Source organism: Carettochelys insculpta, chromosome 3 (assembly GCF_033958435.1).
Source record: "Carettochelys insculpta isolate YL-2023 chromosome 3, ASM3395843v1, whole genome shotgun sequence".
In the NCBI taxonomy this organism is placed as follows: domain Eukaryota; kingdom Metazoa; phylum Chordata; order Testudines; family Carettochelyidae; genus Carettochelys; species Carettochelys insculpta.
This window is the reverse complement of record NC_134139.1, coordinates 76,603,650-76,629,620: the sequence shown is the minus strand read 5'-3', so window position 1 is coordinate 76,629,620 and position 25,971 is coordinate 76,603,650. Positions and strand designations below refer to the sequence as shown.

The window sequence follows — 25,971 nt, the reverse complement described above, 5'->3', positions numbered from 1 at the left end:
CATACCTTTAATGACAGAAACACAGTGCTGGCACTGACTGCAAATGATAAAATTGCAGCCACTGAGCAGACAATGAGATCTGATTTCAAGATTTCCTTCTGTGAATATAAGTATTAAAAAATACAAAATTATCAAGTGAATATTATAATGACTGGCTAAATTTAATTACTCCATTATGAAGACTCTAGTCATTATTTAAACATATATTCATATTTTTATATGTAAAAATATTTTCTGCTTTGCGCTTTGCAAAATTATTTACCAACACTGCAAGTTTGTTAAAAAGATCCTGTCAATCATATTAAAATTTATCAAAATTCATTTTAAAATATATTTTATAAATATTGTTTAATTGTAAGCTGGGAAGCTTAAAATTAAAATGGTTTTACATTAAATTTTTGTTGCTGTTTATATAATGGTATTTGTGTGGGTTTTGTATTTTTCAAAATGGCAACAATCTGCTAAAATTCTGTTTGAAAGCTCTAATGCTTTCTCAGGATAATGCACTGTTTCGTCACTTGCTTATAATCTGTACTTTCTGCAAGAATAATTATAATGTGTTCACCGAAATCAATGATAATACATTTACTATTATGTGCTACGAGATGGATCAAAGCTATGATCTTTGGTTCGATATATGGGTCCACGTTTCTAAAAGATTTGCAGGTTTTCAAAATGGGACTCTTTCTAGTATTATGTAATGATAATGAAAGATAAAACAAAAATAAAGCACTGGACTAAAGTAATCGTGTTTTGGGAAACTTGGAAAACATGTTCTTCCTAACCCATATTTTTGTGATTAAAATATCATTGTAAGTAAAGAAATTAACAAGATCAGTTTTGAGCTATGTGAACTTATGATTTCATTTTAGATTTTACAGAAATGTCTTTGGTCAGCAAGTTAATAACTTGTCTTAGACATACGACTAGACATATTACAGAGTGTTTGCAGGACTTAGTGGTGGAAAAGAAGGTGCTGACTGACATAAATTAAATGCTTGCTGATAGATGTTTATCAACACACTGACTTGTAATGCTTTAAAGACCCTTAGTAATCTGAGATACAACAAACTTTCACTTTAAAGAAAACCTCATCTGACTCAAGATGTTACTGTAACTTTGCATCAAGTATCAATAACCAGACTAGTCAACAAGAGTTTCTGTGAGAAGAAGGGAGAAAACATACAATAACACCAGGATAACACTCCCAGCAACAGGGAAATAACAATGAAACAGAGATGCAGGAGACAACACTTGATCAATAAATGGAGTTCAAAGTATATAGGAAGCTGTTAGTGACCACTATATTTCAGTTGTTGAGCAACTTCAGCTCCTGAGAACTCTATGGCACTGTTTATAGAAGGCCTTTGAAATTTAGCTGGATTTAGACCCTTTGGCTTGAGTAGAGCTTTTTCTTTTTTTTTGTATCCTGTATAATTCCACTGAGGTTTAGCTGAAATATTAAAAATGACAAGACCACCTGCGGCACCTTATAAACTAACAAATATTTTGGATTATAAGCAGATGCATCTGACAAAGCGGGTCTTTGCCCACGAAAACTTATGCTCCAAAATATCTGTTAGTCTATAAGGTGCCACAGGACTTCTTGCTGTTTTTGAAGATACAGACTAACTCGGCTACCTCTCTGATACCTGAAATATCAAGTGTTTACTGTTCTTTTCCTTCCCTTGCTTGTGTGTCTCGGAAAATTCTGGCAGGCTGCCAAAGTATTTATGGAACATGAACGTTCTAAAGAATTGGATTTTAACAGCAGCACTATGAACACCACAAGCATGTTCTAGCAATGTATGAAACCTAGGAGGAGTATGAGCAGAGCTGGTGCAGGCTTCCAGCAACTACCCTGACTGCCTGGAGTCAGCAGGTGGTTCTGGTGGTTCATACCCATCTCTGAGGTCATGACATGCGACAGATGCTTTCCAACTCAAGAGGCAGAGGAAAAGAGAGGACCAAGGCAGGCCAACCTAGCCCCTCACCATCAACCAACGCCTGGTCCTTCCCCAGTGGCCCATTGTCACCCACAGAATAGCCTTCTCCTTTGACAAGGTAGTGTAGTTAGCCCTGTAGATTAAGGGGTAGCAGCCTGTGCACCAGTATTGAAAGTTCAGGGTTGAAACCATGATGATATTCATAGAATCATAGAGCTGGAAGGGACTTCAGGAGGTCATCTAGTCCAAACCCCTGGCCAAAGCAGGATCAACCCCAGCTAAGTCATCCCAGTAAGGACTTTGTCAAGCTGGGTCTTAAAAAACCTCTAGGGATGGAGAATCCACCACCTCTCTAGATAACACATTCCAGTGCTTCGCCACTCTCCTGCTGAAATAGTTTTTCCTAATATCCAACCTACACCTCTCCCTCTGTAACTACAGTTCATTGCTCCTTGTTGTGCCAGCTGCCATTACGGAGAACCGCCTCACTCCATTCTCTTTAGAGCCCCCCTTCAGGAAGCTAAAGGCTGTTATCAAATCTTTCTCACTCTTCTCTTCTGCAGAGTAAATAAGGCCAGATCTCTCAGACTTTCCTCATAGGTCATATGCTCCAGCACATAATGGAATCTATTTCTATATTTTCTTTATTAAAAATCCTAGGAAATTGAATACTAAAAATACATTAAATGAATGTTTTTAAGATGCAGAGTTCAGCACTTGAAAGCTTGGAAATGCCAGATTTATGGTTGCCTGTAAACCCTTAATTAGCCTTATGGTGTATATGCATTATAATATAATTTTATATTACTATAATATAATCTTTAATTACACAATCACATACCATCCTCAGTGATGCCAACTCCAAGCATTTAAAAATCATGAGCCAGGCCCCAAAGAAATCATGAAGTTGGCTAAAAATTAATAACTGTACTCAGGTCATGTTTGGAACATACTCTTCTAAAATGAAAGTCGATATTCTCACGTAAGCATATGCATCCCAGAGCTGGAGTCTTAAGAAAAACATCAAATATAATGACATTTGCAAGTAGATGGTGAGAGCTGGTGAGAGTAAATAAAACACTACACATCTGCCACAAGACCCCCGCACAGTGTGGCGCACTGCATGGATCCCAAACGGGCTGAATTAAGTTTGGATAGCCCACCACTTCCTATCATTTTTAGTCCTCGACTTTGCAACCTGATACACTTTGGATGTACTGTTTGATACGAATCATGCATGAAGGGTTTGACCTAGTAAAATTAAATTACAAATACTTGGACTGTTTTGTAGTAAAAACAGATCATGAAGACAAAGACTCAACAACACCCTCCCACCATTCTATCAAAGCAGTATCTCTTTATTTTTCAAAAGGCTATTCTGGATACCCACTGCTTGTGAGAAATAAACAGGAAAACATGCTGTAAATTGATTTTTCTTCTTGTTTTAAATTATACACTGGAGGCTTTGTATAAATCCTTTTATGAGCAATCTGACTGTTTGTACCAAAGGCCAGGAAGGAAGCTGAGTTTGAATAAAACACAACACCCTCAGGCCACTGGTTAATGTAGTAATCAACCATGGGGATGCCTATAGAAATTAATTATAATGCTAGGAAGCTCCATTCTCAAAGTTGAATGGTCAATTATCCATCATAGCTGTTTTGTAATTCCAATTGCCAAAGATGACAACTCTTACACAGCCTTTGGAGCAGAGGACAAAAATAGCACAGGTCATGTACTTTAAACATTACAGGTGTTATATTGATTACTACTAACATTACTCTGAAGCCTCTATACAACACGGCAGATTTATATTAATATTTAAACCTATTTGGTTTTATCTTGGAAGGTGAACTAGCTATTTATAATCATAAATTTATTGATTAAAAAGGCGCTATGACTTAGCCTGATTATTCAATGTGCTTTCCTCACGGGTGCGTATGCTACTGGCCACTGGACATTTTGTTGCACTTTGCCATCTAATACAGTTGAGAGTGGAGGAGAAAGTGTGTTAGGGCCATTACATAGGGCCATCCTGAGGGAAACAAAAGGGGGAAGGATATGCTATTCAAATGTCTCCTTCTGGTCCTCACATAACAGCGCACCCAATTCCCAGACAGATTAAAGCTCTTACAAAGGATCTGAAAGCTATTTTTAGTTTGCTTTTGAAAATTAATCAAAGCCATAGTGCAGTAAGGTTAGAATGGATTGTTGCTTGAATGTTTCCCATGGGTTTGATGCATCTATCTTTTTAGCTGCCTACACTCACCCATTTGCTGTACTGGCATTGCACGGTAGCCGCATCTACACTAGTGAGTACTTTTGAAATCTCAGGCCCTCTTTCAAAAGCGAGCGCGGAGCGTCGACACGCACAGGGCGCTCTTTTGAAAAGAAAATTGGAGGAAAACCTGTGTGGATGTTCTGCAACCTGCCCTTTCAAAAGAGTGGGTCCACCATGGTGCCGGACAGCTGGGATGCGGAGATGTGATGCCCAGCGCCTGCGGGGCTCTATGGTCCATGCATGCAGCAGCCCCTAAAGCCGCATAGAGCCAGAAACTCTGCTGCAGGAAGCTGAGAGTGCACAGGCAGCAGCCATTGCATGTGCTGCCCCGGAACACCCCAGCGAGACCCCAGCAGCTTCTGGAGCACCATGGGTAGCAGCCAGGCACGTGAGGAGCCCCAGGATTACCACCCCCTGAGTGTGCCCAGAGATCGCAGGGGTCCAGCCAGTCTGGCAAAAGGTGAGCCCCCCTGGTCTGAGCATGAGCTCAGAGATCTCCCGGGTCTGTGGCAGGAGGAGGAGATCCTCAGAGAAATGGGGAACGTGGCCACTTTTGCCCAGCTGGCTGGGACAGCGCCTGCATCCTGCCCTTTTACAAGGAGCCGCGGAGCCTCCTCGGCCCCAGGGACACCACCTCCCTGCCCACCGTTCTGGACACTGCCACTGAGGGGTCCCACCCCAGGGACTACAAAGAGCCGGGACCCACAGCTAGCCCCACCAGGCCAGAGCCAGAGCCAGCTGCAGAGTGGTCGAGCGATGAGGGTGAGCTGATCAGTGGCCTCCCATCCCGCTCCTTCAGTGGTGCCTCTGCCAGTTGGGCACCCCCTCATCTCGGCGGTGGATCCTCTGTAAGTACCTGACAGGGCGCACACCCCGGATCACTGGGTGGGGGGCTCCATACCTGGCAGAGGGCCCTCCCATATCCCCTGCATACTCTAGTGGGCCACAGCCCAGCTGGGATGGCGTCACAGATGCCAGTGGCCTTCAGCACCTGCTGTCATGGATAGCGCCGAGGCCAGGGACCCCTTCTGCCTGCTTGGTCCCTCAGGGCCGCCCTGCCATTGGATGGGGGATGGGGACCTGCTGCTCACAGGGGGATGGGGGGCGTGTGGTCACGGGGTAGGGGGTCGGGACTCATGGCCTGTCCTTCTCTTCTCTTCCATTCCTGTAGCTGCTCCATCAGAGGGTCGGGAGAGCCTCAAACCCTCTGTGGTCCCGGACAGCCACACCAGAGGTGAGAGACGGTGGCAGGGCAGCCCCACCACCAGCGCCAGGGCATCCCTGCTCCGGGGGGGCCAGAGGCAGAGCACTGAGGACTTGCACCTCACTGCCTCTTTCCGCCACCAGGTTGAGGTTGCGGAGTGACGCTTCCGCCTGGAGGAGGCTGAGGCGACCTAGTGGTAGGCAGCTTAGGGGGAGCAGATGGGGACCCTCAGGGATGTGGCAGGAACCTTCTGGGAGCTCCTGGCCCAGCTGTCCCATCCTGTTGCCTCCCTGCCAGCCACCCTGAAGAAGTCCCCGTCATGGCCGCTTCCCTTCCTGAGGCAGACCCCAGGCCCTATCTCCCCATCCTCCCCACTGAGGACCCCAAACTAGGGAAGGCTGGGCTTGAGGCCCCCCAGCCCTTCCCCAAAATAAGGCCCCTCATGAGGTGCACCTATGTCCCCTGCCCTAATGTAAATAGTTTGCCCCCCTTCCCCATGTGTATATAGCTCTATGGTTCCATTTTATATTGTTGTCAATAACTGCACAGTTTGGTTAAACAGAATACACTTTATTTTTCCCACATCTTCTGTGTGCTGTGTCCTTGGGAGCGGGGCATGGAGGGGAGTGTGGTGGGGGGTGACAAGGAGTATACAGGGGACCTGCTGGGGATGGCCGGGAAGGTGATCAGTGGTGCTCCTGAGCAAAGTGCTCATGCAGGGCCTCCCCAACGCGGACCCCATCCTGGTGGATCTGGCAGCTAAGGGCAGTGGCCAGCAATGGGTAGCCTGGGCTGGACTTGGCTGCCCACCCCTGCATGGAGGCCTCCCCCTTACTCTCCACAATATTACGGAGAGTGCAAGAGGCACCCACCCCTTGGGAGACAATCAGGAGGCCCATCTCCAGGTGTGCCAGGGGACAGTCACCAGCCCTTCAACATCCTGAAGGTGCTCTCCACCGTGTTCCAGGCATGGTTTAGCTGGATATTGAAGTGCTCCTGGCTAGGGTTGGGGTGGCCCATATAGGGCTGTATAAGCCAGGCCTGGAGGGGATAGGTGGCATCTGCCACCATGCACGGGGCACCATCGTGTCCCCAAGTGGCATTTCCCTCTGGGGGATGTAAGTCCCTGCCTCCATGCAGTGGCACAGCCCAGAGTTTCTTAACACTCGTGCATCGTGGGTGTGGCCAAGCCAGCTCACATATATGTCCTGGAACCAGCCCCTGCTGTCCACCAGGGCCTGCAGTACCACAGAGTAGTACCTCTTTCTGTTTATATACTGGCCCCTGCTGTGTTCCAGGGCATAGATTGAAATATGGGTCCCATCCAGGGCATCAAAATGTTTGGGAACCCAAGCACTGCGAAGCCAGCGATGGCCACATCCAAGTTCCGCACATGGATCACGCTTTGCAGGAGCATGGCGTTCAAAGCCCAAACCACCTGCATGAGACGGAGGACATATGCGCCCATGAGGGCACGCTGGGAGTGCCATGCTCCCCCCACAGACTCCTCCTGGCCTCTCTCACCTCCCAGGCCTCCCACCACCCCCAGGCTCCTCCCAGTCCCCAGCAGGCCCCCTTTCCTGAGATCCCCCTCCCCTGGTAGGTGTGTGGCCCAACCTTGCCTTACCCTCCATGATGACGACCGTCCTCACACCAAACTGGTGGCTCATGGAGCAGCAGCAGCTATCTAGATTGGCCAGTTTCCCGACAGTCATCGCAACCTTCTTTTTGATGGGAAGAGTGCTCCACATCTGGGTGTTCTAATGCCACAATGCAGGGCTAGCCATGGGCAGAGCTCCAGGAATGTCTGCAGCCACATCCAAAAATTCCAGAGCCACCTGTTGTCATCCCATTCCCCTATTACTAGGTGCTCCCGCCACTCGGAGCTAGTGGGGTAGCTTCAGAATTGGCAGGGAACCCGGGAGAGGTGCCAGAGGAGTCACAGGTCCAGAGGTTCCATGACCATGTCGGGGGGACTGCTCCCAGCAAATGATGGAGGGCAGTCACCACTCTTGAGGACAGCAGGGCAACCATGCCGCTGGCAACGGCCAGAAGCAACTCAAGCTGCTGCTGCTGGTCATGTGGACTTGTGTGTACTAGCGTCTGCTGGGCTCGTGGCAGCTCTGCAGGCCTCATGCTGTGCAGGGTGAGGCTGTTGGGGAGGAGCCCTTTCAGGGGATGACCAGCTGCAGGCCCAGATGGGCTTGTCCACCATGTGACCCATCTGTGGCGTTTCCCGGCCCTTTATTCAAAAGGGTACTCGGAACAGTGTAGACACTCTCTTTCAAAGGAGCGGGTCACCCTTTCAAAAGGGTGGATCAGAGGTGCCAGCCTCTGCTTGTGTGTGGATGTTGTATTTCTAAAGGGCATCTTTCAATTTGTCATTTTCGAAAGGTAGCCTTTTAAAATGGTGCTCTAGTGTAGACATAGGTCATTAGAACAATTGTGAAACCTATCTAAATTGGGTCATCTATTTATTAAGACACAGGTGCCAGACACTAAATGGTTTAGACAGAGCATGTTTTAAAATACAGTTGCCATCTCCTCTTCAGAAATATTGTCTGTGTCCCAGCATGGAAGAATTAGAACTACATAAACCAATTTAGACTTGTGCATACCTGCTTACATTAATATATAAACCTGAGGAAACCTAAACAGAGGAAGAAAAGAAGGGACAGAAATGCATGAAGCAGCCAGTACACAAAGCCTGTCTTTCTGGAAAACTACATGAAATGCCAAATCTGTGCAGCAGACGTGCGAATGACAAGCACCAAATTAAATCAATTCCTTGGCAGAAAAGACCACAAAGAAACAAGTTCAACCACAAAGAAGGGATCAAGACACAAAGGCCCTGTCTATAGCATTAGTATATTACAGAGCATTACAATGGAACACAGTTACCTCCTTTTCCTAGTTACATGGGCCCAGTCAGTCGTATGGTCAGGACTGTAACTGTGTTTTTAAACAGATCCTCATGTACGCTCTGAAATGAAATTACTGTAACAAGGGACAGCCATATTGCTAACTGGGTCAGTCCCCTGACATGGTTCCACTTGTAGAATAGAGGAGGTTAGACTGTACACTTGCCCCAGGCAATGAGCAATAAGTGGAAGGGATATGTGGGTTATAAAAATCAGAACAAAATTATGTCTCCTCTATACCTACAATACAGTCAGTCAGTTCATACAAATCATTGACAGTGGACTGTAGCCATAAGCTACATTCCAAAAACACCCGGAGTACGCAGCCAAGATTTATACATTAGATTTTTGCTTTGAAGCCTCCCTTCATTAATAGCCATACCACTATTATGCAATTCAACCAGGTGAAGTAATTAAATTTAACAGAAGCTATGGTTTCTACACCAAACAGCAATGTTGTATATTTTCCATGCACTGCTTAAATACTATGCCCACAGATATTTTGCAGATTAACTAGCTCCCAAGTGCTGTCTCAAGAGGAGGAAAGATGTCAAATTGCTGGGCAATTCAGAACTTTTGGAAGTAATTAATCCCACATTAAACCCCTGGGAATCCAATCCTTGACCAGCCTGAACTATTTAAGGTGTCCACCTTCCCTGGGGACCAGTCACCAATATTTTCCTAAGGTTATGTCTACACTATCAGGTTTTTTTTTCCATCAAAAGTTTTACTGATAACCAAAAAATGCTTAAAGAAATTCATTGTTGCATGTTCACATTGTTTCCCTCTGTCAGCAGAGTGCTTCCATACTTGAGGCAATAGCACAAACAACTGAGCATGGTTAGCAGATTCAACGTGAGTAGGTTGCAGGTCTCCAATACATAGAGCAAATAATTTTAGAAAGCCTTACCACCGACTGTCTCATCTTCTCTGGGAGTGGATCTGCTGATGAATCTTTCAAATTTTGACGTAGAAAGTGAGGAAAAATCTTACACTGAATAAGGGATCTATTGCAAAAAAAAGATTTCTGTTAGAATACTTCTGGATAACAGCTTTTCAGCTAATGGGGTTATATGCCCTTTGTAAGGGCAGAATGGACATTTTAGAGCCCAACTGTATCCTCACGTATGTAGTGACTAATCTAGTGCTGCCCAGCTGTGGCTTGCTTTGGAAAAGCTGTACATCTGGCCAGGACAGTGTGAACTTCCTCACTGATAAGGAAGTATATTCTAGAATCAGCACAGTGGTGCCAGCAATCAGCTTCAGCCTTGATTGGGAAAGGACCACCTGAAAAGTTCAGTTCTATGCCCCTTCTAATCTTTGACTATCACTGAGCATGCTGGCAGGGGGATTCATTAGTGTCACTGTTGCCCACATACACTAACGTCACAAAGGGCAAAATTCTCATCTCAATATAAATGACATGTTCATCCTCATTTTAGTTTTACACAACACAACTAGTTTAGTTTTCTCCTTCATCTCAAAGTTTATACCATAGGCCATCCCTTAAATACTGTTTCCAAGCCTCTAAACTCCCTTTAGTTATGTTCAGAGTCACTACAAATATTGAAAACCTTTTTCTGGGGATTACACACTTTAATCATGATTATACAATGAATACTTGATGTTCTTGTAAAATCAGAAGCATTTTAATCTCAAACAAGACATTTAACAATAATTTGAACTGCTCAGAATTTGATTAAGGTAGTTAGGGAATTAGAAACTAGATTTAAAAGGTGGCCAAGAAATGAACTGGAGGACTCAAAACACCTTATTTAAAACAAAAAAATGAGGTTTTGTTTAATTAAAGGCATTATATTCTGAAAAAAATACATATTTAAAATTTAAATAACACACTCTTGAGTGATTATTTTGTATTTTCCAATCTGTGCTTTACACAAGAACTGAGTAAGCCCTCCTGTGTGTAGTGATACTTCCCCCCAGAACCATTTCTGGATGCAATAGCACCATGTAGCATGAGTAATAGATCAGTTGTATTTGGACCTTACCCAGAGCCCAGTAAAAATAAATGGACAGCTCTGAAGAGTTTTTGGATTAGGCTCCAGAAGAGTAAATGGAAATACTTTTACTGTATTTCCACTTCAGACAGAATACAGCAGCATGTAAATATCGGACTTATCTGTCCTCAGGCATCATGAGGATGATGACAGGACTTAACATAAGCCATGCTGAAGAACTCAGCACTGCTTTACACCACAAATCCTTTTCACCTTCCTTTCCATTTCTGTTTCCTCTCCTGCATAAAATGATTCCACAGTCTTCCACAGTATTACATGACTCTCTGTAAATGCCCAAGAAAGCCCTCCATGAAGAGGACAGGGGTCCCATGTTTGTACATGCATCTCTACTTCTGTCAACCCAACCTTAAGATAGCAATGTTGCTTATTCTACCCTGGTTCTTCACTGTCCCCCTTTTAATACTTACTACCTTGCGGAGGAGTGTGGCAGATGACAGTCTGTAGCTGATAGGTGAAGGTGGGCAAGGGGAACGCTTTGGGCATTGGAGGAACCCCTTTTTGTTCTCCTTGTAAGTTCCCAGAGAGCGCAGTCCTGCAGGCTGCATAGACAGATGGGGCTCCTCAAGGGTCAGCCAGCATGAGGCTGTAGTTGAAGCACCTGGGACCAATAAAGGCCTTCAGGCTTTTCTATAAAAGGCTTTCCCCAAGCAGCAGGAGAGGGGCGTGGGGCCCAGAGAGAACAAGGCTGGAAGTGTGGAGCCCAGCCCGGCCCAGCGCATAGCAGACCACACCACACCACACCACACCACACCACACCACAGCAGCACAGTACTCGGGGAGAGATCCCAGAAGGTAGTGGTGGGGTGAAAAGGACCAGGGAAGAAGAGCTGTCATGGGGCAGGGGCAAAAAGCTCCACTGGCTTCCTCCTTGCCTAGGGTCCCTGGGCTAGAGTCCAGGGCAACGGGTGGGACTGGACCCCCCACTACCTTCTGTGGTAAGGTTGGAGCAGCTCGAGGTAGGATAAGGGAACCTCCTCCATCCCAAAGTCAGACTGACCGATGATGAACATGGCTCGGTAAAGGGAGACCCTTGCCTTTGGGAAGTACCAGGGCAACAAAGGGGGCCTCCCTGAGTCGCTGAGGCCCACAAGGAACTGCCTGGAAGCACAGGACACTTTAGGGATGGTCGAGGGGTCTGTCACAGGAGTTAATATCAATGTAGAGGCAAAGTTGGTGGAACTGACTGTAAAAAAATAGTTGTGATCAGTCTGTGCTCTCCAAGGGTCAGAAATTCTTCTCCTGGCTTCTTACAAGGCCTCCTAATGAATCTCCTAAAACCCTGGCAACCAACCTATCTGCAGGTGCCATCTATTGTGGATTAGCTAGCTCCATTTAATTCCCAGACAACAAAATCTGGCCAAAAGAACCTGGTACTCATGAAAGGTGCTAGATTTACTGCCCGAGTGGCTGAAGCCATTTATTCCTTTATGGAACAAGTACACCACTGGCAGCTGGTGTGAACACTTCTTATTTCACCAGAATACTTTTGAGCAGATCCTCCTTGTGGTAAGAAATTGAATAGAATCATAGAACACAAGGACTGGAAGGGACCTCGAGAGGCCATCGAGTCCAGCCCCCTGCCCCAATGGCAGGACCAAGTACTATCTAAACCATCCCTGATAGACATCTAACCTGTTCTTAAATATCTCCAGCGATGGAGATTCCACAACCTCCCTTGGCAATTTATTCCACTGTTTGACCACCCTGACAGTTAGGAACTTTTTCCTAATGTCCAACCTAAACCTCCCTTGCTGCAGTTTTAGCCCATTGCCTCTTGTTCTATCCTCAGAGGCCAAAAAGAACAAGTTTTCTCCTTCCTCCTTATGACTCCCTTTTAGATACCTGAAGACTGCTATCATGTCTCCCCTCAATCTTCTCTTTTCCAAACTAAACAAGCCCAATTCTTTCAACCTTTTTTCATAGGTCACATTCTCTAGACCTTTAATATTCTTGTCAGTCTTCTCTGGACCCTCTCTAGTTTCTCCAAATCTCTTTTGAACTGCGGTGCCCAGAACTGGACACAATACTCCAGCTGAGGCCTAACCAGTGCAGAGTAGAGCGGAAGAATGACTTCTCGTGTCTTGTTCACAACACACCTGTTAATGCATCCCAGAATCATGTTTGCTTTTTTTGCAACAGCATCACACTGTTGATTCATATTTAGCTTGTGGTCCACTATAATCCCTAGATTCCTAGAAACCAGTAGTTTGGTTTCTGTTTGTTCATTTGTCGATCCTTCTTTTGAGACTATTGGCAAAGGCACTAGTTAGTGCTGGATCTGATGGTAGTCCTTCAAAGGGGACACCTGCTCACTGAAATGGACCAAACTCAAAGATTATTTCACACAACTATCATACTAATGATACTGCTTTTCAGCCACTGACAACAAGTTTTGGCAGTGATCCAGCAAAACTTAACTATTGTTAGTCATCCTATTGATTTCAGTGGGACTGCTCCTGGAAGTACACTTAAGCACATGCATAAATGGTTGCAGCATTAGTACCAGTTATCTAGAGGTAAATATGTATCTCATTGCTCATCCCTTGAGCTATCCAGTCCCCCTAAAAATGTGTGTTTTCTAAAACAGTGTTAACAATAGCCATAAAAGTCATCTGTTATTGTACTTTTTCAGTATGCATGTTTCCAGCAAAACCCAAGTTTACACAGCTAACTTTGCTAGAAGTCACCGAATTAAAAAAAAAAATCACCATCTCCAGATTAAATATCATCCTGTGCAAATTAGAATTTACATGCCATACAATAGAACCAATAAAAAATTTACTCACAACTTACATAAGTACAGATGGATCACTGCTTTGCCTGCTAAGGTGATAAGAAAGTGCTACTAAAAGGCCACAGAAAGCAGAGAACAATGCTGGAATGTGCTGAGCATCCCATGGCTCCTAATGGGAGATACAAAAAGCAGAATACTGTTGTGTTAGGAATGCAAAACTTACTTTTCAAAGGAAGTTCAACCCTATAAACTGCCAGATCTATAATATGCAATGCATCGTATATCAAGGAATTATAGTTATTTCATGTCACTTTCTATTATTGTGAGAATGGCCGAGATAGTGCAGGCATGCTTTTTAATTATGCCTAGTGCAGTACCTCCATAACCTGCAATTAGAAAAGAAACTACAAAACACATTAACAGCAAGCTCCACCCCCCTAAAAAAAAACACTGGCACAAAAATAATAATCTTCATTAAAAGAACAAATTAACATTATGAGTGAAATAAATTCTATTGTATATGCTAAACCTTAAATTCAAAGGTAGTTTCTCGAACTTTGACAAGCTTTCTCAATAGCTTAGAGATGGACAGAGTGACATGCCAAGTTCCTCAGGCACGGTTAATACAAACAGCAACGTACATACAATAAAGCAGGCATGAACAACAGCTGTGAAAGGATCAATAAATTATTTGTTATGAGAGGAGGTAAAACAGTGAGTGCCATTATCATCATCATCATGAGCTTTCATGGGTAAAACCCACTTCCTAGAATGAACACTCCAGTCACCTGAGGAAGTGGGTCTTATCCATGAAAGCTCATGACAACACAGCTCCTCCTCTGAGACTACTTACTACAAAACATTGCATTTGACAGCTCTCTCCAAACTTTACACCGACTCTTGCCTGAATCCCAAGGGTCTCTAAATTGGGAAGAATATGAACTGATAAACCTTTCTCCAGAAATCTGCTTGAATTTTTATGTGGCTGAAATAAAACTGTGTAATAAACCTACAATTCTATATTAGGTCCCTTCCCTTACTCATGTGGGAATTCTACGTATGAAGTTTTCCGTGAAAAACTTTTGGGGGTAGTTTTAGCTGTTTGAAGGGGAACATATTTTTGCCCTGGTAGAACTTAAATTAAGGCAAATATATATCAAATTATAATTGCATGGATGAAATTAATATTCTTAAAAAGCACATATTAGGAAATAGCGTTCCACCTCATTATTATGACTACTGAGTTTGGGCCTGAGTCAAACTATCCCTCAACCTAAGCTAATGCTGAGATGTTACGAATGGGACCTAGAACCGCTCTGAAATTTTAAAACTGCTTGCCAAAAATTACAAAGAAATTATTTTGGAATATTTGTTTCAAGGAGCACAGCACAGCCACTGACATGCAAATCATACACATCTAATGAAAACAGCCAGCATCTGAGAGGCAACAGGCCGTCCATGCCGCTTACAAAATGAGGAAATTAATATTTTTCCCTGGATCAAACATCTCTTTTCTTCTCAGGATGATTAAGACAACTTATAAGTTCCTTAAATTAAAAGAAACTACAAAAATTCATTTGGATCTTAATGAATCACAAATCAAACGTCTGTGGTTGTATGATGCAAAAAGCGTTAATTTTAAATGGCTGGATGCCAATTCATTTGTATTAAAAATTATGACAAAAATTTAGTTTAGTGAAACAAGAAATAGGAAGTGTCTTCCACTATATTAGTCACATTTTTTTTTTTTTTTTTTTACAGGCCTTAGGGAACCACCATTATTGAGACCAAGTGAAATAATCACAATTATTACACATGACTATTTTATTACTAAAGAAAGGAAAATAAAACATTCAATCCAATGATAAAATGGCTACGTCCATGACAATCTATTCTGTATGTCTGTGTGGAGAGAGCTTATAACAGAGATTATACTCTTGAGCATTAAGTGCCTCTGGGGGTGATTCTCTTCAGTAAATTAAGACCAAAAGTATCTTCCTTCCTAACATTATTATGAAACGTTGTCTTAGTATCTTGGGGCTTGTCTATGCAGCAGGATAATGCACTCTATAGCGGTGTGATGATTTCTGAAGTGCACCAAGTATGCTGTGCATGCAGTGGTTTGTTGGCACCCTTTCAGCATGCTTTAGCACAGCGATATTTCAAAGAGCACAGGTTGAAACTCCCAAAACTGGCATTCTATTGTCTGGAAGAACCATGGGTGTTACTGGGCCAGAGAGGCTGGGATGGGAATTTAGTATGGAGATCCTGGCTGCCTTGGGCAGGGGATCCCAGGCTCCGTGGGGCCAGGACGGCACCTGGCACCTGCGGAGCTGGGGCCGCACTGACAGCCTGGCTGGGGCTGCACCAGGCGCCCCACACTCCCTCCCAGAATGTAGCTGCCCTGATCTCCACAGGAATGGGGCCAGAACTGGCAGCCCAGCTCATGCTTCAGCCAGTCTCCACGAGGCCAGGGCCACAGTTGGCAGCACAGCCCACGCCAAAGCCGGCCACCAGCCTCGGGGGAACTTCGCTGTGGCCACGTCAGGAGCTAGCACACATGAGGCCTGAAGTAATAGGTCTAGCAGGCTGAAGTAATCTCTGCAGCCAGTGGCACGATGTGGCCAGGTTGGTGTCAGCCCAGCAGGGGCCCAAGGTCCAGACAGGAAATCCTGAGCCCTGGGGCTGAAGTTGAAGGAGGGAGCAGAAGAGGAGCTGGCAGCAGACTACATGGCCAGAGCAGGGGACCACCCTTCATCTGGCAAACTCTCTCATCCGGGATCAGTCAGATCCAGAGGTTGCCGGAAGAGAGATGTGGAACCTGTATTACATTGAAGTGCACTAAGGAGCCTTTTAGTGTGCACCAGCAGGCTTTATGCACACTAATTAATGTGCAACACATTAGCACTCTTTAGAAATTACACCCTTATAAAATGCATTACCTCATCATGCAGACAAGCTCTTAATAGCTACTTCAGAATTGTTCTTGTATAGGCGACAGAATTTGTCTAAGGGTAGGTGGATACTGTTGGTTATTATAACCAGACAGTTTGCAGTAGGGCAAAGTACGCAATCTTAACTAAATCCTATGAAATTGAAGGAATATTTAAATTGGTTATTTAAAAGAAGCCATTTAAGAAGCTGTCTTTAGACAGCAATTACCAATAGGAGGAATCTTAAATCCAATTTAATCCCATTTTTTCTGAATTTATCAGTGTTTAGTCCCCATCTTGTTTCCATTTTTTTTTCTTTTGAGATGAGATTTGAAGTGCTTTCTCTTTAAGCAGGATAGCAGAGGATGTGGAGGGTATGTATGTGAGGGGTACACACTGCAGAGTTTTTTATTTTATTTTCTTTCCTTTTTAAACGAAATTAAGGGAAAATCACCTCTTCCAAGTTTGTTCAGATTCAAATTGGTTCCTATCATTTTTTCTTTGGCTCTGTGCCTTTTGGGTCAGTTTAGGTGACACTTTCAGCTGTAGCATATGTGGTCTATTTAATGAACACTCAACTTTTCTAATTACCTTCATTCTTTGTATAGCAGAAAAATCACAAACACTATTTTGAAGCTATACATAAGCATTTTCTTCTTATTCATTTTTTTAGAATCTTTATTTAATTTCCTTAGAGTTCAGCAGGAAATTAAATTCTGTTTTTAAAATGCCCAAACACTACTATTCTTCATGTAAAAGTTTTCAGATTACACAGTTATGAGTTTCAGTAATTAATTCCCCATTACTGTAAATATTCTTTATTTAAATCACTTCTTATATGAGTAACTAGTTCAGCAAGTTCATTACACTCCAAGAATTTTACTTTTGGAAATGAAATTAGGAAATTATATTAGGAGCTTTGCACTTAACTAACATACTTGGAAATATTCCAATGAAATTATTTTCCATTTCAACATTTAATTAAAAATGTTAAAATATTTCCAACAATGTCCGTGTTACCTAGACGCTTTTCAAAAGACGAGCAAAAGATTTTCTCTGAAAAGAAAGGTTTGGGAAGCTTTGTACAGATTCACTTCACCCCTAGATTTGATGGTTTGCTAAGGATCTTCAGTAATTCTTCTCTTTGACATCCGTGTTGTGTGTACCAGTTGCAGGCTTTACAACTAAAATGCCTACCAATTATTTTATACACAGCAGCAATCATGACACCCACGCTTAAACCCATTTTGCAAAACATAGCACAAAAGAAATTCATAGAGAAAATTAAAACAAATTTAAAATGCAGCTTTTCTGAATTTGTATAAATTCTCTTGGGAGGCAGGCAGGTAATAAACACGGTTTTATAGCTAAGGAGAGATTGTCTTCCTGCCATTTGCTTCTCCTTGGGGACAGAAAACAGAAACCATCTACGATTTCTTTAACCCAATCTGAATATTTTATAACATAACAAATTAAAACATACAGAGTCAGTATTATATTTCAAGCATCCTGGCTATACCATATTTGTAGCTATATCTTAATATTTAATAAAAGCACAAGCAAAGTTGTAATAGACTTATAACAATTTTTGCATTAATTTTGATGACTGTCCACCTCAGCTGGAACAACCTCCGAGAGAGGAGGAATCTGGTGTATTTTCTAGTTTGTTAATATATGCTGATAGACTGGTTGCGGCAAGATAGCCAATCAGATTGGTAAAAATGAAAAGTGACACTGCTAAACCAAGCACTTTGAATAACCGTGGAGGGGAAAGGAAGATATACCTGAAGGTTTGAAAGAGCAACCCTTAACTATTTAGGCACAAGCCAGAAAAAAGCTCAAGAGAGCAGAAACATGCAGTCCCACACATGCCAATGAGATTCCACATTGTTGGATCAGCATTTCCAAGCTGATGGATACAACATCTGAGAATAAAAATATCTCCAAGAAACAGAGAGATAATCGTTTTATACACCGGGTTCTAGGATGGTTATTAGGACTGTTTATTTCAGATGAAGTTTACAGAACCAACATGTAGAGCAAAAATAGAGACCAGTTGAAGGGAACAGGCATGCTTTCAAAACTAAACAAGTGGTACCAACCACTTCAAATGAGAAAGAGAAACCTCTGTAATTGATGCTGTTAGATACATGAATGGAATTAATGACCAAAACAGCCAATGAAATCATATCCAGGCTATTGAATTTTACAGGCACCCTAGTAAAAAAAGAAAATTAATAAATGCCTAAAAGAGTTGGACTGATACCTTGTCAAGAAAATGACCTACTCAGAAACAAAATCCACTCATTCACTCTGACCACACATGAGGAAAATGAAAAAGCAATGATACATGATTCACCATGGGCCAGTAGATTTTGGAAAGCAGTGCTACCTGCCCAGTACTCATGTGCAATTTAGCTCACATTAACTTACAGGATGATATAGCTAAGGGATGGCGAGGAAGGGTAAAAGAAAATGTCCTTGTAACCAAGCAACAAAAATAAATATTAGCAATCTATGTACTGTGGCATTTATGTTCTCACCATGTGAAATTAATATACAGTAGTCTGAAATGTAACCAGCTGAGATAGGCAGCTGGTTTTATTTTGTTCATAAGATGTGGAAGTGTCACATAGTATAAGATTTATGAAAAGCTATTATGCAGCATGTGAAAGCTATAACCAAAATACCATTTTGCCTCGCTAATAGGCCGCGTCTACACGTGCCACTTCCTCTGGAAGCAGCATGGTTATGAGCAGCCCAGTAGACGCTAACGAGGTGTGGATTTCCTGCACCTCATTAGCATATGGCCATATGATTCAGAGTCCAGAAGTAGCTCTTCCAGACTCCAACATAGTTGTGTAGATGCAGGGCCTGTGTGGATCTCCTGAAAAGAAACTCTCCTTGCGGAAGCCTGTCTTCCTCAAAATTTCATGCTCCCCATGAGGGAGGACCATCACAGGATGCTACTGAGTTGACTCATTTCACACAAAATGATCCTGGGAAATTCACTATCCATGAAACCTGCAGCAGTGCAATGAAGCATAGGGGAATAAAGGCAGGAGGAATCTTGGAATTCCTGCTGACCTGTAAAAAAAATAAGTGCTGGACCATCTATTCTTTTGTGACTGCAGCTGTTATTAAATTTCATCTGAAGAACAGAGTCAGTCCTGCCAGGTGGCAAAAAAGCCTTACTTGCAAATGTAAAGACAGCAAATGAGACTGTTGTACTTACTGCACCATTACTCTTCTATCTGCCCTGGGGAAAGCTTTTGCTCCTGTCTGGTTGGCCCAAGCTGCTGATATATTAAGGTGCAAAGAAAGACTACGAAAAGCTGACTTCACTCCAGGGTACTCTACAGTGGAGTAAATATTCCCAGTGTTCTAGTTTATTGAGAAGGCATGAGAATGTTAAGTGCCTTGCTCACAGTGCATCTGTGGATATCAAGGATGCATTTGACACTATTGAGAGAGAATCACTATGGCTGTGTGAGCGGTTCACACCTAGGACCCGATGGCCTAGTGGCTAGGCCCCCTGGCCAGGGCCTGTTGGGTGGGTCTTCAGCCCCACCCGAGAGTCTATGGGTTAAGTCTGGGGCATGGCCCTGAGAATCTAGTTTCCCCTTTGGCAGGAGAGGGGTACCCTGGGAGGGGGCTCCCCACCCCTGCTCAGTACCTGAGGGAGGGTCCTGGGTTGCACTCTCTGGCGGCTGACCAAGTGGCAGCTCTGGCTTGGGGCCTGCTGCCTCAGAGCCAGCTCCTGCCTCTTGGCTGGTCAGCCCCAAACTGACCTGGCTTCCTTCCTTTTATACCCCTCCAGGCCTGACACTGGCTGCAGGTGAGCTGGGGTGGGGCTGATTGGGCCAACAGGCCTTGTTTAACCCCTGCCTTGCCTGGCCTCCCTCTCACACTCCTACAGGCTGAAACTCAGGTCTCCCTGACAAGCTCAATAGAACATTTAGGGCTTGTCTACACTTGTCTACATCTTTCAAAGGGAGGATAGTAAGTAGGGTGTTGGGAGTTTATTAATGAAGTGCTGTGCTGCATACAAAGCACTTCATTAAGCAAATATACCCCCGTGGCAACTTCTAAGTTTTAAACTTTGAAGTACCAGCTCGCATCTAGCTGCGGCTCACCCGCTGGTACTTCGAAGTGCCCGGGGAAACTCTGAAGTCCCTTTACTCCTCAAATTTTTCTTAATATGCAGCACAGCACTTCATTAATAAACTCCCAACACCCTACTTACCATCCTCCCTTCAAAAGGAGGTTGGTAGTGTAGACACAGCCTTAATCGCCTATGTGATAACTCCTCAAGCTGCATTCTTGCAAACAGGAAAAAAACCACAAGCTGCCAAATTCAATCCGCATTCAAGAAGTATGATTTGACCTACTTCAGCTCTTTCTTAATAACATGGGCAGCCCTGGGAAAGAAGTTAAAGTCTGTATAGCAAAAGCAACCTCAGTAAAGGGCTGACTTATCAAGAACATCTTTTGAAACCCAAAATGCCCTGATTCACCTTTTCTTTGTTAAGCTAAATACATTGAGCTTTTTAAGCTTATCATTATGAGACACCTTTTCCAGGCTTTTAAGGCTGGACATACTGTGAAAACCAATGATCTCTCTAGGACAGTACCCATCTTTTGGCTGCAGCCAATGCCAGATATTTCACAGGGAATTAACTGAACAAAGCAATCCTCTAGTGATCCATCCACTGTCATCCGCTCCCAGAATCTGGCAGTCTGAGACTTACCTCCAATGTTGCTTCCCCACTCCCTTCAGAAAAAACCCTTTTTTGGGGGGGTGGGGAGGGAATCCATTGTGTCTACACTGCAAAACTTGCTATTCTGGAATAATAGGGCACTTAACTCAAAATAGCAACTCCACCAAAACAAACAACTTTCACTGACCACCCCCTTTCAATTTTGAAATCGACTCAGTGTGTACTAAGCAGAGGAAATTATGACTTAATTGGCCTCCAGGGAGGCATCCCATCATTGCTGTTAATTTCAAAGCTGGGCTCTCTAGTTTAAATGCTCAATTTCAAAATGCTCTTGCAATGTGAACACACTTTTCAGAAATTGCTTATTTTGATGTTCAAATGTCAAAGTAAATTATTTCTGAAAAACCATGCAGTGTGGACATAGCCTTAGGGATACACAGAGCACAGGGTTGCATCCCTCACCATCTTTGCTAATAAATATTGATGGACCTATTGTCCATGAATTTATCGAATTCTTTTTTGATTCCAGGTATACTTTTAATCTACTAATTCCAAGTGTTTGTTTTAAACTTCTCTCTAAGGCAGCAAGAATATGTGCACCAAATGCCTACCAAATTCCCTACAAAATCATCTGCAACTTTGATCCAATGAAAGCAGGATGGCAAAAACCACCTAGAAGGCCTAAACCACAAGGGCTGACAAACACTTGTCCCTCAAAGATATACTACCCTATAACATACTGGATTTGCCTTGGGACTGATCATAAGGTCACATAATGGTTACGTCTACACGTGCCCCAAACTTCGAAATGGCCACGCAAATGGCCATTTTGAAGTTTACTAATGAAGCGCTGAAATGCATATTCAGCACTTCATTAACATGCGGGCTGCCGCGGCACTTCGAAATTGACGCTCCTTGCCGCCGCGTGTCGCGTCCAGACGGGGCTCCTTTTTGAAAGGACGCCACCTACTTTGAAGTCCCCTTATTCCCATGAGCTCCCATTTCGAAAAGGAGCCCCATTTGGACGCATCGCGCGGCGGCAAGGAACGTCAATTTTGAAGCGTCGCGGCCGCCCGCATGCTAATGAAGCGCTGAATATGCATTTCAGCGCTTCACTAGTAAACTTCGAAATGGCCATTTGCATGGCCATTTCGAAGTTTGGGGCATGTGTAGACACGGCCAACATGTTCTGGGAGCCATACTTTGTCCAAACAACAGCAGGAGAATTAACTTAACCTAGTAGTAGATTATTGCTAACCAAACTCACTTCTCTAGTCACTGATCACCTTTCTAATCCTTTGATTTCTCATGAGCACAACCAGTATTAGTTTATTAGCACTCACTTTTCCTCCTTCAACCCGTGGCACTAAAGAAAAGAATGAACAGTGTCATAAAAATCTTATTAACACATCAATTTTATTTCAAAAATATTTCCAATTTGGGAGTTTTCATATTTTAAAAAAGAGTGGTTAAAAATATCCACACTCTAATTTTTTGAAGAAACAAAGTGTGTTTAGGCAAATACTTAAAGAAGTAAAGTAAGGTTGAACCTAGTCATTCTACAGGACAATATAAAAAAGTGAGGACACAAGAAGCACTCAAGGAAAGAGATGTTTGAGTTTGATATTACTGAAAGGATATCATTTTTCCCTCTGAGTGTTTTACATGAGCAATACTCTGCCAGTACAAACAGTAGAAGCCTCTAGGATATATATCTGTTCTTCAATTTAATTCAGGAAATAAAATTTTGCTGCGTATATCTGCTGAGCTATAAGATGTCCTGCAAGTAAACAGGGAATAGATTTGATAGGTTTAAATTTCAGCCCAACAACATGTTTTCTCTGCTTGTAATTTCTGTTTCTGGGTCAGGCGACCATGTTTTCCTACCCTGAATGATGCATTTCTTTATTTCCATAATATATTAGAAATACCCGATATGTACTTTTTCTCATTGTTTCTGACAAATTTGAATAAGCCAGTGGGGATCTGTAGTTTCTCCTTTTGCTAGCTGCTCTGTTCCTTTACCTCACTCTTCCAACGATCACTACCCCATATGACCAGCTAAGTCAAATGTATTATAATTCTTCAGCCTCATGGCATAGCACTCATAAGACACCTACACCCCAACTATCTGCCTCACTCATGTATTACATCTTGTGCCATATGAAGTTCTGGGGCACAAAAGTCTTCTTTGTAACTGGTGTGCACAGTAGGTAGCAGAATGGGGCCCTAGTACTGTGTGGGATTTTCTAGGCACAATCTTATTATAAATAAATATTAGCTTCAAAGCCTATTAGAAATAAATATTAGCTTCAAAGCTTGGAATTCATAAATTCCATTTTCCCCCTTCATTGCAAATGACACTGTCTGGTACCTGAGCTGCTTTGGGTTTGATCCTGCAGGCTCCGGTGCACAACTGTGATGGGACGTACCAGACCCCTTGAGATCCTCTGCTGAAGGCCTCATGATCCTACCACACTCCATCCCAGAAAAGGAGCAGTGAAGAGCAGTGGGAAACAACTAATCACAATGCAGCAGGCAGCTGCAGGGCCTTAGCAGATCAGTTGCTGGTTAGGACCAGAAGAGTGAGGAAGACTGTGAAACTCTCCAAGTGAGGGGGCCTGGGAGAGACTGTGCTCAAAAAGGGAACAGAGAATTCCTGCCCTGAGCTACATGGGAAGGGGCACAGGGAATAGCAGCAGCAACTATTACATGAAGTAGCTGCTATTTATAGCGTCCCTTGTTTGGGACCCAGAGAAGTGACAGGGCTGGATCCCCCCAGTGCACACTGGCAGAGTAGCCAGAAGCCTGAGATGATGGCAAGTGCCATTAAGAAGCCCAAATGAAGGGCAGGACTTGAAGAGTCTGCAGGGAGGAAGGCCTGCAGCACTGCTCTAAAACAGGGCATGATCACGCTTAAAGCTAGTCCAGAAGAGGCTGAAAACTGAGCCCAGAGACGTTTCCAAGGGTACACTGACAGGCCCTGTTTGTTCATTTATGCATTTGACTGGGTGACTTAGCCAAAGAGAGGAGCCACTGAAGACCCATCAAGAGTTCGTACATGGCTAGCAGGAGATGCTGACGATGGGCAAGTGTGCACTGTTGTGACAACCATTTTGGTAAGATTAAGAATCAAGTCTGCTGCCTGAAAAAAAAAAAAAGACAACTTGGTTTCTGACATAAGCACACATTTCACAGTGGTCACTATTCAGGGCCACATTCTGCCCCACTCCCTTCAGCTGAGAAGTGCTCTTCCTCCACAAAGTCACAATGAAGTCAATGTATATACTCATAATTCAGGTACTTCTCAGGAGTGAGAGTGGAAGAATCATTCCTTTAAAATAGTTTAGGTAACTGCCTAGAAAGAGAAGAAAATTGGGGGAGACTTAGGAACAAGGTAGATTTATGACAGTGCTCCTTTCATGTTGAATAAAGGACAGATCTATGAGAATTTTAAAGCCCAAGTGGGCTAAGGTTATGAGCCAAAGTAAGTGGAATTATCACTGTATGCTTTAAATTATCCTGCTTATAAATATATTCTGGCAAGCAGTGCAATAAAAATTCAAATGAGCTATAATATTTCCATGCAAACAGAAAGTCTGCACTTAACATGGGTAATTTACAGCAGATATCTTGTAAATCTCTCACCGCACTCTCCACGTTCAGGGTAGCATTACAAGCATATTTCTAAGCAGTTTGAAATCTAACCTCTTGGCAAGATTGCTTATCTGCAAAGCCACTTGCATGTTGTAATTTAAACTAATATGCTGACAAAAGAAATAGTTGTACAATTTGGAAAATATTTTAGAAGAATTTTCCAAAATGCTATTTACAAAAACTATTATAAATTGTCCACCATGCAACCTCCCTGACTCTCTTTCTGTCCACCTGCTGATCCCTTCCTTTTCCAACTTCATAAGAGACCCAACAACTTCCATCCACAAAAACACTCCTCCACACATGACCAATTAATTTCCTGCTGACTGGTTCCTCAAATATTTCTCACCATTTGTAGCGCCTACTTTGCCCTCCTCCCAACTGCCAGTTCCAGGCCCATTAACATAGCTGAGAACTGGTGATCATGATGTAGACAACTTGCACCAGACATTGTGGAAGTTTCCTACCATCATGGAGGTAGGTCAGGTGAAAACAGTATTAGTATAGTTGACGCAGAGGGCTGGGGCCAGCAGTGGATACAGGTTAAAATTTTAAGTAAGACACTGCAACATACCTTAACTGTACATGTTTTTCATTGATTAACAGCACCTATGGACATGCCTTAAGTCCTTGCGAGAGGTTGCTGGACTTTGCGTCAACATTATTCTCCCTTTGTTGTTTTGAAACCTTCACTATTTCAGAGCACCCAGAGCTGAGAACCCCTGCCACACTTACACATTGCCCGGGGTAGGCAAAGTCTGTTGCCCACCTTGCCCTTTATTTACACCCTTTGGGAGGGTCAGGGACAAAAGCCCTGTCTACACGTAAAACATAGGTTCACCATTGGCTCGGAGCTGGGAAAAATTTAACCCCTTGTATCATGTAACCTAGCCCCCAACTGTAGGTACAGTTAGACTAGCAGAAGAATTAGTCATTTGACCTAGCTACTATCTTCTCAGAGAGGCTGATTACTTAAAATTATAGGAAAAACCCTTCCATTGACATAGGAAGCATCCACACTACAGTGGCACACCTGCAGCACCACTGCCAGGTCACTATAGAGTAGACTGACCCTTAGAATTTCCAATAGTAAATCACTATTCCCTAGAAAAGGGGACCTCATCCTTTTGCTTTCTGTCGCCTCTCCCCATAACCCCCAACATACTACAAAAATTCCATGTCCTACCTGTGCCATAACAACTATTTTCTGCATATCCAGTCGATTAAAATCCAGGGCCAGCATTAGAGAGGAGCAGGCACAGCAGGGGCCTGAGAAGCTAAGTTGCTCAGGCTTCAGCCCAGGGAGGCAGTGTTCAGGATCTACTGTTTGTCATCAGCTCTACTGACATAACATCAGCTTTATTCTCTAGTTCATTTTGGTAGACCCCCTGAAACCTGCTGTGGCCCCTATCCCTCACTGTCCCGGAGGGGGCGGCATGAAGCCTGGGTTGAGAACTTCTGGACTAGAAGGTGCCAAGAACTGTTTGAAGATGCATCTCACACCGTGATGCATTGCTGAAGCACCACCAGAGAGT

At 43.4% G+C, this 25,971-nt stretch overlaps 1 protein-coding gene across 2 annotated transcripts in view; it reads right to left on the bottom strand.

Annotated features, from left to right (window-relative positions):
- The window catches only part of PCNX2 (pecanex 2), a 258,263-nt gene that overhangs the window by 125,543 nt on the left and 106,749 nt on the right, over positions 1-25,971 (bottom strand). Inside the window, exons 16-20 of one of the 2 annotated variants that reach the window (XM_074988652.1) lie at positions 13,185-13,294; positions 9,241-9,359; positions 5,885-5,893; positions 1,350-1,414; positions 6-98 (exon numbers count right to left, since the gene is read on the bottom strand). In XM_074988652.1, the coding sequence (XP_074844753.1) occupies positions 6-98; positions 1,350-1,414; positions 5,885-5,893; positions 9,241-9,359; positions 13,185-13,294 (396 nt within the window). The remainder of the gene's footprint in view (positions 1-5; positions 99-1,349; positions 1,415-5,884; positions 5,894-9,240; positions 9,360-13,184; positions 13,295-25,971) is intronic. The other variant, XM_074988650.1, reaches the window with a different exon arrangement.